At 41.7% G+C, this 17,632-nt stretch overlaps 1 protein-coding gene across 1 annotated transcript in view; it reads left to right on the top strand.

Moving 5' to 3' along the window:
* The window catches only part of ADGRD1 (adhesion G protein-coupled receptor D1), a 919,695-nt gene that overhangs the window by 585,346 nt on the left and 316,717 nt on the right, over positions 1-17,632 (top strand). Inside the window, exon 18 of the mRNA XM_056533246.1 lies at positions 13,460-13,563. Within this exon, the coding sequence (XP_056389221.1) occupies positions 13,460-13,563 (104 nt within the window). The remainder of the gene's footprint in view (positions 1-13,459; positions 13,564-17,632) is intronic.

The following is a 17,632-nucleotide window of genomic DNA, read 5'->3' as shown; positions in this document are numbered from 1 at the left end:
TATATGAGGGGAGTACAATACACTCCACTATGCTTAAAACAGAATATGTCTAGAACAGCAGCAGGTGTGTACTTTTGGCTAACAGTAACTAGGCCCTTTATACTTTAACAGGAACAAAATGGTACACCACGTAGATGTACGTATGTGGTATGCACTTATGAGGGCAGTACAATACGCTCCACTACGCTTAAAACAGCAGGTGTGTACTTTTGGCTGGCCTTCCACAGTAACTAGGCCCTTAAGACTTTAACAGGAACAAAATGGTAAACCATGTAGATGTACGTACATGGTATGCACTTATGAGGGGAGTATAATACGCTACACTACATTTAAAACAGTATTTGTCTACAACTCCAGCAGATGTGTACTTTTGGCTGGCCTTTCACAGTAACTAGGCCCTTAAGACTTTAACAGGAACAAAATGGTACACCACGTAGATATACGTACGTGGTATGCACTTATGAGGGGAATACAATATGCTCCACTACGCTTAAAACAGTATTTGTCTACAGCACCAGCAGGTGTGTACTTTTGGGTGGCCTTTCATAGTAACTAAACCCTTAGGACTATAACAGCAACAAAATGGTGCATCACCTAGATGTACCTACCTGGTATGCACTTAATAGGGGAGTACAATACACTTCACTATGCTTAAAACTGTATTTGTCTACAACACCAGCAGGTGTGTACTTTTTTGTGGCCATTCACAGTAACTTGGTCCATAAGACTTTAACAGGAACAAAGTCGTACATCACATATGTATGCACAGGTTACACTTAATAGAGGACAATACTCTCCGATACGCAACCTGTATTAGGCACTAATAGCAGGTGATTATGGCTTTTAGTGCTCTGCTCACCCTAACTGGTTGGCTACTATTAGCTTTTCATCTGTTGTACACACCAGTGCTGCAGCACACAGTCACTGTGTAGTACACCCAAAATTGCACTTTTTCTTTCAACCTCTATCCCTTCCCTATCAGTGCTTCAAGGCTGGATTTTGTCTTGAGATGAATCGCTGCTGTAAAAATGCTTTTCTGTGCAACACACACTGCTGTCTGTCCCTCTTTCTCTCTCTGCAATGAAACGCTAATGTGACTGTCCACAAGATGGCTGCCAATTATATAGGGCTGTGACATCACAGGGGAGGCTGGCTGCTGACTGCATCCTGCATGTGACTCAGGGTCATCCCACCTACCCGGCTTGCCGCTTTCCCAGAGTTCTTTGCCCCATGTACTGACATGTGGAGCCGCCATCTTAGATGCTCTGGAGCCTGGACCGCACTAAATGGCATTTAATGAAGCAATTTGTGCGATCAAATCGTGGCGATATTCGGATTCGGATCGTGGCGATATTCGGAAAAACTGCCAAACACAGGAAAATGCTGTGGCGTTTTTTTTTCTGGCATTATTTCTTGCATTTTTTAGGGCCGCAAGAAACCAAGTGGAAACTTAGCCTAACAGTATCAACTGTTTAAATGTGTCAGCCAACCTTTTTAGATGAATAAATGGTAAATCCTACATGAGGCTGTAAAAAAAGCTACGTGGTAGCGAAACAATTGTTGCCATGCATTTCACCTGTACTGAATAAACTCTGCAGACGTAATCGAGTTCCTCTATGCTACTTTTTTCACTTTCATTGTAAATCCTATATTATTGTATTGATAACCATATATATAGTGTATATCTGTATAAAGCTTGACAGATTAAAACAATTTAAAGTCCAATCTTCTAAGGAGTACAGTTAGTGGTTTTACTTGTGGGTCGACAGCCATCCCTGTATGAGTGTGTAAACAGAGATAGCTGTTAACCACTGATTAGGACCACCCACTAGACTCCTAAGAGTCATCAGGCATTTAAACTAGTAGATTACAAATTCTACTAAATCTTTTGCCTCAAAATTATATTCACTTCTCATTTACTGGCTACTCCTTGTTAGTACTGGGTTGAACTACAATTTTGCCTTCAGGACTGCCTTTATTCTTTTTGGCATACTGTCTATAAGGTGCTGGAAATATTCTTCTGAGATTTTGGATATAAGGACATGATGAAATCACGCACTTGCTGCAGATTTGTCAGCTGCACATCCATGATGTGAATCTCCTGTTCTACCACATCCCAAAGGTGATCTATTAGATTAACCCCTTAAGGACCAAGGACGTACCGGTACGTCCTTGGTCCTGCTCTCCTGATATAACGCGGGGTTACACAGTAACCCCGCATCATATCATGGCGGGCCCAGCGTCATAGTGAAGCCGGACCCGTCTCTAATAGCGCGCAGCGCCGATCGCGGTGCCACACGCTATTAACCCTTTAAAAGCGAAAGTTGCCGGCTAGCTCAGTGGGCTGTTCGGGATAGCCGCAGCAAAATCGCGGCATTCCGAACAGCTTACAGGACAGCGGGAGGGCCCCTACCTGCCTCCTCGCTGTCCGATCGCCAAATGACTGCTCAGTGCCTGAGATCCAGGCATGAGCAGTCATGCGGCAGAATCGTCGATCACTGGTTTCCTATGAGAAACCAGTGATCAACGATGAAGATCAGTGTGTGCAATGTTATAGGTCCCTATGGGACCTATAACACTGCAAAAAAAGTGAAAAAAAAAGTGAATAAAGATCATTTAACTCCTCCCCTATTAAAAGTTTGAATCACCCCCCTTTTCCAATAAAAAAAAAACACAGTGTAAATAAAAATAAAAATAAACATATATGGTATCATCATGTGTGGAAATGTCCGAATTATAAAAATATATCATTAATTAAACCGCTCGGTCAATGGCGTGCGCGCAAAAAAATTCCAAAGTCCAAAATAGTGCATTTTTGGTCACTTTTTATACAATTTAAAAATGAATAAAAAGCGATCAATAAGTCCTATCAATGCAAAAATGGTACCGCTAAAAACTTCAGATCACGGGGCAAAAAATTAGCCCTCATACCACTCCATACACGGAAAAATAAAAAAGTTATAGGGGTCAGAAAATGACAATTTTAAACGTATTAATTTTCCTGCATGTAGTTATGATTTTTTCCAGAAGTCCGACAAAATCAAAACTATATAAGTAGGGTATCATTTTAATTGTATGGACCTACAGAATAAAGATAAGGTGTAATTTTTACCAAAAAATGTACTACGTAGAAACGAAAGCCCCCAAAAGTTACAAAACGGCGTTTTTTTTCAATTTTGTTCCACAATGATTTTTTTTCCGTTTCACCGTAGATTTTTGGGCAAAATGACTGACGTCATTACAAAGTAGAATTGGTGGCGCAAAAAATAAGCCATCATATGGATTTTTAGGTGCAAAATTGAAAGAGATATGATTTTTTAAAAGCAAGGAGCAAAAAACGAAAATGCAAAAACGGAAAAACGGAAAAAACCCCGGTCCTTAAGGGGTTAAGATCTGCTGACAGTGGAGTACAGTGAACTCATTGGGAGACATTTATCATTTGGTGTCTATTGTAGACACAGATCTACCCCTTTACACTGCTTGTCTAATTTACACTCTTGCTCAAAATTTACAAAAGTTGTGCACTCCTTTGATAAATTTTGTGCAAATATAGAAATGCCCCCCCTCGCTCTACCGTGCACTCCTTCTCTACCTCACACTTCACAGAGCTGCACTTCACAGAGCTGTGGCATTTTCACGCTGTACACTGCTCACATAGCTAGATATGCTGCAGCAGCAGTGTGTGCCGAACAATACTCTGCACAATAGTAAAATCATAAATCTTTATAAAGTACACAGAACGTCTGGGTTTAAAAAAGAAAAATGTAATTTTGCTAAACAATCTGGCCCCTTACCTCCATATAAGTGTTTACCAAGGAGAATGCCTCCAAGTATTGCAAAACTTGGCATGCTGGGAGTTACAGTTTTGCAACAGCTGGAGGCACCCTGGTTGGGAAACACTGTGTACATGTACCAGAGCTGAGTGTGTGATCATGTACATGTAGTAGAAATTAGCACACAATCACACACTCAGCTCTGCTGCATACACAGTCACACACTCAGCTCTGCGGCATATACACAATCACACACTCAGCTCTGCTGCATATATACAATCACACACTCAGCTCTACTGTATATACACAATCACACACTCAGCTCTACTGCATACACATGATCACACTTATACATAGACCTAACAGCCGTACCTCCTTCTCCCTCCCTGCACATACAGTGGTATTCTTAGCTGTATGGTCACCATGGTTACTCTATACAGGTACAATCTCCTGCACTCATCAAAAACAGCAGGATTTAGAATTTTACACAGTTCTACAGATCTACAGTCTAATCAGTCTAAAGAGTCTAATCTAAATATGTATTACATATTGCTTGACTTGCTGGACTTATTCTTAAAAATTTTAAGTGTCCTCCTTGATTGTGCATATTTGCGCAATAAAATCAGGACTTGCACAAAATTTTGCGTGTAAAGAGAAAAGACATAAATATACGATAAATCGATGTCCACCACATAATCAGCTCTACCGTACACCGCGATTTAGAATCCCACTTGTAAATTTATAAAAAAATATGCCAAAAAACATGCAAAAAAGGGACAGTGAAAACGGTGTATATAATGATAAATGCCCCCCATTGTCCTGTTCTCCTGTTGAGAAGATGCGAGCTTTGTGATATGTGCACTTTCATTCTGAAAGTAGCCATCAGAGGATGGGATACATTGTGGCCATAAAGGGACGAGCATGGTTAGCACCAATACTGAGGAAGGTTGATGCATTTAAAGTTTTTTTTTTTTTTTATAAAAATGCCCAGGCTGTCTGCTAGATTAAAATACAAACCTTTACTTACCTCCCTCACTACCTGGTACTTCCAGCATCACTGCTCCCAGCGTCTGATGGTCCACCTTGCCCACCGTCAGTGGGTACAGTGGGTTCACAAGTCTTCCTCCCCACTTATGTCAGACTGTTAACTTACTTTTTTCACACTCAAAACTAAATGGCTGGATGATCACCTGAAATGAATAAGAATGTTGGCATCTATAGCTTTAACCAGCTCTTTTTTTCTCTGAACTCCTGCAGCTCATATAGCTTCTGATGCCTTTTCTTCACTACTCTGTGGGTGGTATTTATGTGTATGCATCTATACACCTCACCAGGACACAACATACTGTAAGGATTCCTTTGAGTCAGGGAAACATGAAATATGCCAACTATAAATTGTGCTACTTCTTTATACAAAGAATTGTGTATAACATTGTGTTATACAAGGCAGACAGTACAACGAAAAAAAGATTGTTTTTTCTTACTTTTTATTGTTTTCTAAGTGGTCTTGCAGTTGTTTCATGCTATTATTCCTTACCTGCAATAAATCAGTGTTTGATACTTTTTTGTGTAGGGTGACTATGGTTCATGTATTACTTATAGGGAAACTCCGGCTATCAGTCAAAGCTCTTTTAGACACAAGAAAATGTAGAATTTAACACGTGGACCTTTAGCTTTTAGACTTCAGTTCTCCCCACTGTTCCATTGTTAAACATGTACGTGTGACAGGTACGCTATCAAGCTCTACTCTGGTGTCTATCCACGTGTGTAATGCTATTTCTCATGCAAATAAGAACAATGCTTACATAGCCCTTAAAAGAATTTACATGAATAATAAAATAGCTCAAAGAGATCTGTAGCATAGTGGAATTAGTTACCGGCCTTGGAAAGAAGCGCGATTGGCTGGGATAGTAAAATGAGAAGTGAATGGCTTGTTTTCTGTCTTTGTGTTAATAATTAATATTGAACTTATTTGTCAGATAGAATGGTCTACCAGAAGCTGTTCTAAGTCAACAAATGTATAAAACAGTGAGATATAGTAAAAGTAACACTATCCCTTTACGGACAACGAGTGTACAGGTACACCCTTCCTGGGTAGGACTTAGTGCACGAGAGCATACCCGAAAACCCTGGAGCATTAAGTAAACTTGAAGCCAGCGCAGAAGCTGCCCTCACTTCATTGCAGTGAATGCCAGACGCTCACCGCTATTGACAAGCAGCCGCCACCCCGCAGCTTCCCATCATTAACCCGTTAGATGCTATGATGAATGCCGATCATGGTGTCTAAAGGAGTAAATGATTCATCCCAGCTAGCTCAGGGGGCTCATCATACCCCTGCAACGTGGTGGCAGAGGGTCCAATTCCCTGCCTCCAGCCACCTGCTCACTCTCTAGTGATACAGCCTGGAAAAGCCTGACTGTATCAGTAGTGAGGAGTGGCATAGGCCATATTCGAATTCACAATATTTTGCGAATATATAGATGAATATTCATCCTATATTCTTGAATTTCGCATATTCATTACCTTTTTTCCATGCGAAATTAGGAATGAAATTCGCAAAATGCACATGCGTGATTATATCTTTTAACTAACTACTTTTCTATTGGTTGCTAGGGATGTTGCTAATCTCTGACAACTGTATTTGCATCCTTCTCATTGACCCACAAGTTAAAAGAAGGGAGGGATCAGTGTCCTCTGGAAGTGCTGATATTCGCAAATTTTCACATATTCGCATATTCACCTCCTTTGGACCACAAGATGGAAACAGGGAGGGATGATCACTTTGTATTTACACAGTACACATCATTTTATGAACTGTCCAGAACAGCATATGTTTGCTATGGAGATTTCCTTTTACCCAGGACGGTTCCTAAAATGGACAGAGATTTTATCAGAGGGCACTGTGCTCATGATGTCAGCAGAGAGCTCTGCGTTTCAAATGGAAAAGAATTTACACTGTAGTATTCAGCAGCTAATAAGTACAGGAAGGATTAAGATTTTTCAATAGAAGTAATTTACAAATCTGTTTAACTTTCTGGCACCAGTTGATTTAAAAAAAAATTATAGTTTTTCACCGGAGTACCCCTTTAAATCCCCCACCGCTCTAGCATCAATACTTGGGTATTTCCTACTGCTGTTTGCATGTTTTCCTGCAATGATTCATGCTGTACAGCCATGTGACCGTTGAAACCAATTTATGTAGAATGTATGGCATAAGACCATTGAGGTCAGTGATTGGCTGCAGCAGTCATGTGAATGTGTGGCACCTCACCACTGTAGGAAAATGACAAAGATTGTTAGGGACCATCATCGGTGCTGGAGCAGCGGATAATATGACAGGTGAGTTGTGGCTGTTTATGTTCTATTTTTTTTATTTATTTTTTTTGCCATTTCAGTAGATGTTCTTTAATTATTAGTTTTTGAGTAATGACAATGGCAAAGCAGATTCCAAAAGAAGCACACCATTTTTTTTTTGCCTCTATCATGCACACTCACCATTACTAGTCATACAGCACCATTTGTTTTATACCAGCACAGCATAGCTGCATTTGTGCTTTTTGATTACTTTTACTTGATCATTGTCTGACTCAAACAAAGTAACTTTGCTTGATGTGAGTTACAGGATGTATGTCCTGGGTCAGCTGACTTACAGTAAAATACTGGAGTACATCATTAACTACTAGATCCTTCTTACTAGCTCACAAACCCCTCCTATGATGAGCCTTTGCTTTTCTTGCTGCAGTTTTTCAGTTTTTGCTGTGATTTTCCAAACATCCTGGCAAAATGGTCATATTTTACCACAATTGTGCACGGTAAAAATTTGTAAATTTTACGAAGATTTGGGAAAATTGCAGCGAAAAAAAAAAGGCAGTAAACATTTTCAAAAAATGAAGTAAAAATTCCATGTGTGAATATGGCCTAAAGACCTAAAATCGTCACAAAACATCTCTAGTGTGATTGTAGCACTTTTTAACAAGAAAATGCATCTAAACTGCATATTATGTGAATTGACCCCAACCTACTTATGAGTCTAACAATTTCACCTGTGTAACCTCTAGAAGCTTAATTAGATGAACACCTGTCCATCAGCCAGAGGATTCATGGGAAATGTAGGCTGCATTACAGAACCACATGATTGTGCATTGGGGTCCCAGTATAAGGTTCTCCTGTGATCAGTTCTACTGCAGGTGTCCCAAGGTCATATCTATAGGGTTGAAAAAGTCACAGTCCTAGCCAGACCCTTTTGCCTGAGGGTAGGAAGGGCTCAAAAGAACCCTTTGCTATATAACAGGACACAAATAAAAACATGTAAGGTAGAGGGACCTGTCACAGATTCTGCACTGGTATCAAATACCTATAATTACATCTTTTTGGGGTCTTCATGCTAAAATATGATTATTCAGGCTATTCAATACCCTTTTATTCCCAAAAAAATTGCCCAATATACTGAGCGATCTTTTTTGAGGATACCAATGCAGCCCAGAGGTATTGGGTCCCATTGTGATATTGGGTCTTAGATTTAAGTTCTACTAGTGCAAAAAGTCAAAGTTCAGTTGTTTTCCCTTGGGTTCTATAGCAAAGAAAACTCCAAATTCAAACTAATGGGTTAATGTGTTTTCTATGAAGCAATTACTAGTGTATGTAAGACCGATACAGTGATATTCAGTTGGGAATTCAATTGGGTCTCTTTGAGTAAAAGGGTTGAATAATAAATGTGGGTGCTAATAGCAAAATATGGAAAAAAACAAATCATTAATGCAGTATGGATTTTATGAAAGAAAAAGTGCAATACCTTAAGAGAACCTTAAAGGGGAACTCCGGTGGAAAAAACATGTTTCCCTTACGTCCTAACCAGTAGCACAAGTGGGGTGTTCTGTCCCTGTGAAGCTGGCAGGACAGTGGAATTTTTTATTCCGCCCAAGCAATTAAACCTTTAATTAGCCCCCCCCCCCCCCATATAAGGCCTCCTCCCACAGGCCACATTGCTTTTTTTCTGTCCTGTGCAGGACAGCAGGACGGCACAGGCTCCGTCCTTTTTGGAGCCTGCATGGAATACTATTTTTTTAATTTTATTTCTGTCTTTTCCTATAGCCTTTGTGCTATGTGTGTCTAACCTTTAGGTCGACATTCCGCTGCTGGCTGGGAGATGCTAATCGCGTCTCCTGGGTCGGGAGGTTTCGTCCGACATGCGCCCGGTACCTGGCCTCCATTTGTCGGCATCTTCCTCCATTTGCCGCAGCTCCGTGTAACTGGAAGTCGTCATCTGACGACTTCAGGCTTCGGCGTCGGCCCCGAACTCGGTCTCAGAGTAGGATTTTTCTTACAGGAGCTGCTAGATCTTCCGTCCTGTAGGAGGGAGGATCTATGTTGTTGTGTTTTTCTTTGATAATCAGTTTATCTTTTTTGTTGCTACCAAGCTAACTCTGCTGGGTATCTTAGGTCACTTCCAGGGGCAGGGCTAATTTGAAAATTCATGCCCGCTCCCCTATTTAAAGCAGCTCCTCCATGCAGCAGGTCTCTTGCTGCCTTGCTGTTAGAGTCAAGATTACAAACTGGTTTACATTGTTGTATTTTTGCATTCTGTTACTTTTGATCTCTTTGGTAGTTTTCTTTGCAGTTACATGCGGTTCACATTGCTGTTGCTGTTTTGCCTCTAAAAATGTATTTGTTAAATTTTTTTAAACTTTTTTCTTCCAGAGATGTCTACTCCCCCTAGTGGTGAGTCTTACACTGGGAGCCACAAAACTACCTCTAAGAGATGCCATCTCACCTGTGTGGAGTGTTGTACTCCCCTTCCAGACTCCTATGAGTTTAATAGGTGTCCTGGGTGTGGTCAACGGCCATCCTAAGCTGAACGTGCCTGCTCTCGTCTAAACGCCAAAGTGAACAGGTTTTGCTCTCTTTACAAAGAGGACAATCTTATGGCAATAGATGCTCTGTCCATTTCATGGAGGTTCAGGCTGACCTACATATTCCCTCCTCTTTCCATGATACCGAAGGTATTGTTGAAAGTCAGGCAAGACCAGGCCTCAGTGATTGCCATCATACCATTCTGGCCCAAGAGGTCCTGGTTCACCCAGCTCATGAGGATGAGTCAAGGGTGTTATTGGAGGCTTCCACCCATGCAGAACCTTGTTTCTCACAGCACAGGTTCCTGCCTAGATCTGAGGCGACTCAATCTGACAGCCTGGAGATTAACAAGACCCTACTAGAGAGTGGGCTTCCTGCGGAGGTCTTGAGAACCATTGCTCACTCTAGAGCACAGCCAACAAACAGAGTTTATTCCAGGATAAATCAGATTTTCCTTCAATGGTGTGCTACGAAAGAGGTACTAGCCTCCGATCCTCCTCTTTCTGCATTACTGTGTTTTCTTTAGGATGGCCTTGACAAGGGTCTCAGCATTCTCTGCCTCCTTAGGCAGATCTTTGTCACAAGAACTCCTAATCAAAAGATTCCTCAGGAAAGCTGAAACACTTAAACCTAGAGTTCTCAGACCTATTCCCAATTGGGATCTGTCTATTGTTCATAAGTGTTTATGCTCTCCCCCTTTTGAACCTCTTGAAGAAATCGACTTTAGGTATTTGTCGCTTAAAGTCACCTTCTTATTGGCCATAACCTCAGCCAAGAGGATTGGCGAGCTTCAGGCCCTTTCAGCTTTTGAGTCTTATACTCTTTTACTCCAGGACTGGGGCCTGTTGAGATATTTGCCTACCTTTGTTCCTAAAGTACCTTCTTTTGCCAACATCAATCAGGCCATATCCCTTCCAGTTCTGTGTCCTAATCCGTCCTCTCCCGAGGACATTCCAAGAATGCTCAGAATTTACATCTCAAGAACTGGAGAATTCAGAAGATCTGAACACCTTCTCATTTCCTTTTCAGGGAATAACAAAGGTCATAAAGCCTTTAAAACCACTCTGAGTAGATGGATTAAAGAAGCAATCCGAGAGTCTTTTTTAACCCAGGAGTTATCTCCTCCTTCCTTCTTTACTGCCAATTACATTTGGGCACTATCTACCTCTTTTGCCGAGAGAAAAACTGTTCTTCTGGAACAAATCTGTGCTGCTGCCTCTTGGGGCACCCATAATACATGTATTACTCATTACAGGGTTAATGCCAAACGTTTGGAAGAGTTGGCCTTTGGGCAATCCATCTTAAGTACCGCTCTTCCGTAGTCCCTCCCTATTTGTGTAGTTACTTGTCCTCACTTGTGCTGCTGGTTAGGACATAATTTTTAATGTAAATTTGTTTTCCCTTAGTCCTAACAGCAGCACAAAAATGTCCCCCCTTTACGTATTTGTTACTTGTTATTAAGCAATGTGGCCTGTGGGAGGAGGCCTTATATGGGGGGGCTAATTAAAAGTTTAATTGCTTGGGCGGAATTAAAAATGCCACCGTCCTGCCAGCTTCACAGGGACAGAACACCCCACTTATGCTGCTGTTAGGACTAAGGGAAAACAATTTTACGTTAAAAATTAATGCTTTCAAATCAACTGGTGCCAGAAAGTTAAACAGATTTGTAAATCACTTCTATTAAAAAATCTTAATCCTTCCAGTATTTCTCAGCTGCTGTATACTGCAGATATACTACAGAGAAATTTGTAAAGTTCTTTCCAGTCTGACCACAGTACTCTCTGCTGACACCTCTGTCCCTGTCAGGAACTGTCCAGAGCAGGAGAGGTTTTCTATGGGCATTTGCTTCTAATCTTGATAGTCCCTGACACAGACAGAGGTGTCAGCAGAGAGCACTGTTGTCAGACTGGAAAGAACTGCACAATTTTCTCTGTAGTATACAGCAGCTGATAAGTACTGAAGACTTTAGAATAAAAGTAATTTACAAATCTTCCAAATAGAAACACTATCCGGCACTGCTGTACAGGGAGTGAACGTAAGTCCGCAATTAAAGTGCAAGTGTGAATATAGTCCTAAGGGTGGTGCTCAATCTTGCAGAAAGAGGAATAATTCTTACAACATGGCAATGTAGAAGAAATTATGGCACTCACCCGATGAATGGACTTGCAAGGATGACTTTTATTTCGTGCTTGTCAACCAAAGTGCATTTGTATAGCAGCGTTCAGGCAGGTATTAGCGGACAAGGATGCCGGGAGACCCAGCGTGCAGGTTACAGCTCTCTCGCACTTCCGTGCTTCATGAGACCATCGATGGTCTCACGAAGCACGGAAGTGCGAGAGAGCTGTAACCTGCACGCTGGGTCTCCCGGCATCCTTGTCCGCTCATACCTGCCTGAACGCTGAACGCTGCTATACAAATGCACTTTGGTTGACAAGCACGAAATAAAAGTCATCCTTGCAAGTCCATTCATCGGGTGAGTGCCGTCATTTCTTCTACATTGCCATCATTTACAAATCTGTTTAACTTTCTGGAACCAGTTGATTTGAAAACATTTGTTTTCCACTTGTTTCCACAGGAATTCCCCTTTAAGAGAACTATGGGGGAGATTTATCAAAACCTGTGCAGAGGAAAAGTAGACCAGTTGTCTATAGCAACCAATCAGATTGCTTCTTTCATTTTTAACAAGGCCTGTGCAAAATGAAAAAAGCGATCTGATTGGTTGCTATGGGCAACTCAGCAACTTTTCCTTTGGACAGGTTTTGATAATTTACCCCAATGGGTCCAGATCTGATCAGGTGCAAAAAAATAAAGGGACTTTAAAATGTTAAAAGACACTTGAGGAATTGAGGAATACTGATGTACCCCACTGGATATAGATGCTAAACTGTCCATAAAATGTTCTCCATCTGCAATGTGCACACATAGCTCAACCAGATCAATATGGCTCACTGTATAGCTGTAAGCTTTATATTGATTAATACATAAATTAGTAAATAATTCCAAATTGTTGCCTTCACTCCGAAGATTTGTGCAAGTTTAGTCTGCAGTTTGATCGCTGTGGGTTTTCAAAGGCAATATATATCTCAAATATAGAAAGCCGGGATGTTTGTTGGTCTCCTGTTGCTTATCTGGAGAACTGTATTAAGGTGGCCTGGGGCTAGCTTTCCAAATTTTTTCCACATTAAGCCCTGTCTGTAACATTTGGTCTTTTACATAGGAGATTATAGAATCAATTTACCAAGTAGAAGATTGCCAGTGAATAATACTAGTTCACTATTTGGAGAATCAAGGGAGATGAGACATTTTAAAGATTTATAAATGTTATGATCATAATTAAAGACTGCCAGCTATTGCCCATTGTACTATCTGTATGAAATCACATTAGGGCTTCATATACTTCATGTTAGTATAGAATTACAACTCTCTAGAACTCTAGAAACTCTGCAAAAAAGCCACGATCAAGATCAGATCCCTTTAAAAAAGGGTAATTTTTGGGTGCATTAATTCTGTTAAAGAAGCAGTGACCGGTCTTTTAATGTTTTTCTGCCAATTTTATTAATTGAAATAAATCAATTTTAGGACATGTTGCATTTTTTAAGAACCGTAATGTATCTCTTTTTACTGCTTTGTTCAAAGCTCAATGCTGTACAGAAAAAATCTCCAGCAGCCTTGTGCTTGGAAAGATTTTGTTTGATGGCATGTCTGTAATAATGTATGCATAGGAAGACAATTACTGCTGATTGGAGTGTTAAGGTTAAATTGATAAACTTGTCAGAATTCCAAATTAAACGGAACTAAAATTAATGAGTATTTTCTTTTCTTTTTCTATTGCACAGCTCTCCAATACCCACAAGGTGGCGCTGTCCTCCATCAGTTACATTGGTTGTTCTCTGTCTATTTTCTGCCTGGCAATTACACTGGTCACATTTGCTATACTTTCGTGAGTAATTTTTCAGATTTTATTTTATTTTTTTCCTTTGTTTCCTGCTGGGCAAATATTACTGTTTGAAGACCATCAGAGATTTATGTGTGTTCACATATCAGACTAGCAGTGCACAATAACGTTCGGATTCTCTCAATCATAAATGCCATTAATTCTCACCGACCCTTAATTGGATTTTGCCTATATATTTGTAACAGCTGGGTGATTTTACTCAAATTGCTTTAATTTCCTGATCAGAGGAGTATTCTATTTGCTTTCATCACATGTTCTAGAGCTGCCCTTTATTATCTCTGCTCAGTTGCTATAGAGAGATTGAACATTGGCCATAAAGAGGACGTTTTAAAACAATTCTAGTGGCTAAAAGGCCTTCAAATCACTGCAGGAATAAAATGCAAGATCTACTCTTCTACTCCACTTAAGAAATATAGAACGATTGATGTGATGGCATCAATTTGACTCAACAGGAACAAAGCATTCGAGAGAGATATGGAATCCTGGACTTATGGAATTGAAATTAAAGTGACACTCCAGTTTTTTTCTGGAGTAGAAGTAGCCACCCCATCTCCAAACTCTCCTATACACAGTGCCTCCTTATTGGGGGAACAGTCTAGGGTGCATCCCTGAACTGTATCAGACCGGGGCAGCGATTGTCAATACCCTGCTGGGAACCTGTACAGGGAATTACTCATTATTTATGTCATTCCTTATACAGATTCTCAGAGAAGTCATGACAACTAGTTCTCAAATCTTAGCATACACATAAACTGAAATAGTGAGGAGTTGAAGATCTGGGGGTGAAGTGGGTGCCTGCATTTGGTTCCAAATTTTGTCTGGAGTGTCCCTATAAGGCTTGAGTTATGTGTGTATCTCACTGGAAACTTACAGTTGCAAAGCTTCCCTATTGGAAAAGCAACTACAGTATGTAACTGTATTTATTGTAAACTTTCTTATGGTTGCAAAGCCCTAGACATTTTTTTCTCTTTAACTTTCCAGGATAAGCTGTCATGTCTGTCTGTATGAGGAGAAACACTATTTATGGCCTTTTATACTTGTATATGGCATTTTTCAATTTCTATTCTTTAGACTCTTACTAATTTTCAGTTGTCCCTGAGCTAGTGGGTTGCACCTTGCCTCTTGGAATGCCCCTTCTACCCACATACAAGAAGGATCCTGCTCCTTATATGCACACCCTAAGAACAGAAGCCTGGAGGACATTATTGAGCAGGACTAAGCAGTCTAAGCTGTTAATCAAGCACCTGTGATATCTATTACTCACTATAAATTGCTTTAATCTCTCTGAATTCTGTTAGTATTTATGTTTCTACATCACCCAATCCACTTTTCCTCCTTTCCCCTCTCCCTCTCCTTAGACTGGGTAGCATGTAACATAATCCTTCAGAGAGCTTATAGCAATGATTCATAACCGGGCTTCCCCACAACCTCGGGGTCTCATCAGGCCCTGCCCAGGGTACTGCGGCGCTCCGTCAATGTCATTTTTTTTAAAACTCCCACCCGGCCTGCGTGTCTGTGAATCACATTGGCGTAGGCGGGAAGGGAAGCCTGCATGTGCATTGCGTGTACATGCGCACTACGCTCACAGCTTCCCCCTCCCCCTGCGGCGCAGTGAGCTGCAGGCGTGCAGGCCAGGAAGGGGATATATGTAATGGGGATGGTGCCCCAGGACTATCCATCCTCCCAGCCCCAGGACCGTCCTCCCGGCCCCAGGACCGTCTTCCCGGCCATAAGACCGTCCTCCCTGCCCCAGGACCATCTTCCCAGCCCACTGCAGAAGGACATTGAAAATCAGCTCAACTTAAGGTAATGCCCCCTCTTCCCTCTGTAACCCCTGTCCAACCCTCTTTGTCACCTCTCTGTTACCCCCTTTCACCCTTGTCCACTTTCCTGTCATCCATGTCCACCTTGTCCGCCCCTGTCACCCATGATTACCACCCTTCTGTCCCTTTGTCACCCCTTTCTACCCCTCTGTTACCTCCTTGTCATTCCTGTCCATCTCTCCGTCACCCCCATGACTCCCATGTACACCCCTCAACACCCCTCTGTCACCCATTTACACTCCTCTACACCCCCAACACCACTGTTACCCATGTACACCCCTCTGTCTCCCATGTACACCCCTCAACAACACTCTGTCACCCATGTACACTCCTCTACACCTCAACATCCCTGTTACCCATGTACACCCCTCTGTCACCCCCTACACCCCCTGTCACCCATGTACACTCTTCTACACCCATGTACACCCTTCTGTCAACCCCTACGTCCCTCTGTCATGCATGTACACTCTTCTACACGCATGTACACCCCTCTGTAAACCCCTACACCCCCCTTTCACCCATGCACACTCTTCTTCAATTATCTGTCATCCATGTTCATTCTTCTACAACCACCTGTCACTCATCTACACTCCTCTACACACCTGTCACCCATCTACACTATTCTACACCCCTCTGTCACCCATGTACACTCTTCTGCAACCATCTGTCACCCATGTACACTATTCTACTCCCCTCTGTCACCAATGTACACTATTCTACACACCTGTCACCCATGTCCACTATTCTTCACCACTCTGTCACCCATGTACACACTTCTACAACCATCTATCACCCATGTACACTATTCTACACCCCTCTGTCACCAATGTACACTCCTCTACACACCTGTCACCCATGTACACCATTCTACACCCCTGTGTCACCCATGTACACTAATCTACACCCCTCTGTCACCCATGTCCACTCCTCTACACACTTGTCACCCATGTATACTCCTCTACACTCCTGTCACCCATGTACACTATTCTACACCCCTCTGTCACCAATGTACACTCCTCTACACACCTGTCACCCATGTACACCATTCTACACCCCTCTGTCACCCATGTACACCATTCTACACCCCTCTGTCACCCATGTACACTAATCTACACCCCTCTGTCACCCATGTACACTCCTCTACACACCTGTCACCCATGTACACTATTTAACACCCCTCTGTCACCGATGTACCCTATTCTACAGCCCTCTTTCACCCATGTACACTATTCTACACCCCTCTGTTACCCCTTTACACCTATACACCCCTGTTTTCCTCTTCACTTGTAAAAGAGGAATCTGGAGGCTGATGCAGTTAAATTGCAGAGCCTAATAGGTTTGTTTTGCAGGTTTAACGGTGAAGAATTGTGGCTGGAAGAATTTGTTATGATGACACCCGGAGAAGAGAAGGGAATGACAATGATTTTAGAAGACATTACTTGTGAGATGCTGTATAAAGCAGCACTGTAATCTACATAGCCAACAGATAAATTGATGATGTGCATTTTGACTGTTGGAACGCTGTGGAGTGCATTACTGATACATTGGGGGAGATTTATCAAAACCTGTTCAGAGGAAAAGTTGCTGAGTTGCCCATAGCAACCAATCAGATCACTTCTTTCATTCTGCAGAGGCCTTGTTTAAAATGAAAGCAGCGATCTGATTGGTTGCTATGGGCAACTCAGCAACATTTCCTCTGGACAGGATTTGATAAATCTCCCCCATCATCTCTGTACAGAAGAGACTTATTGTATAGGTCAGTGGTTCCCAACCTTTTTCGGCTCGGGAATTTTTTTTTCATCGGGGTACCCCTACCAAATTTGACAAGCAAACAAACAAAAAAAAAAGGGGCAGGGAGGCGGGGTGGGGTCATTTGGGTAAGCAGCCCCAATGCACAACATCAATTTATCTGTTGGCTATGTAGATTACAGTGCTGCTCTATACAGCAACTCACAGATAAAATGTTTTAAAATCAGCGTTGTTCCCTTCTTCTCTCCGAGTCATCATAATGATTTCTTCCAGCCACAATTCTTCACCGTTAAACCTGTAAAACAAACCTTTTAGGCTCTGCATTTTCCTGCATTAGCCTTCAAATTCCCCTTTTACATGTGAAGAGGAATTCATGGGCATATAGGTGTAAAGGGCTAACAGAGGGGTGTAGATTAGTGTACATGGGTGACAGAAGGGTGTACAATAGTGTACATAGGTGAAAGAGGGGTGTAGAATTGTGT

This window comes from Hyla sarda, chromosome 1, assembly GCF_029499605.1.
Source record: "Hyla sarda isolate aHylSar1 chromosome 1, aHylSar1.hap1, whole genome shotgun sequence".
Classification (NCBI taxonomy): Eukaryota; Metazoa; Chordata; class Amphibia; order Anura; family Hylidae; genus Hyla; species Hyla sarda.
This window is presented reverse-complemented; position numbering and strand designations above follow the sequence as displayed.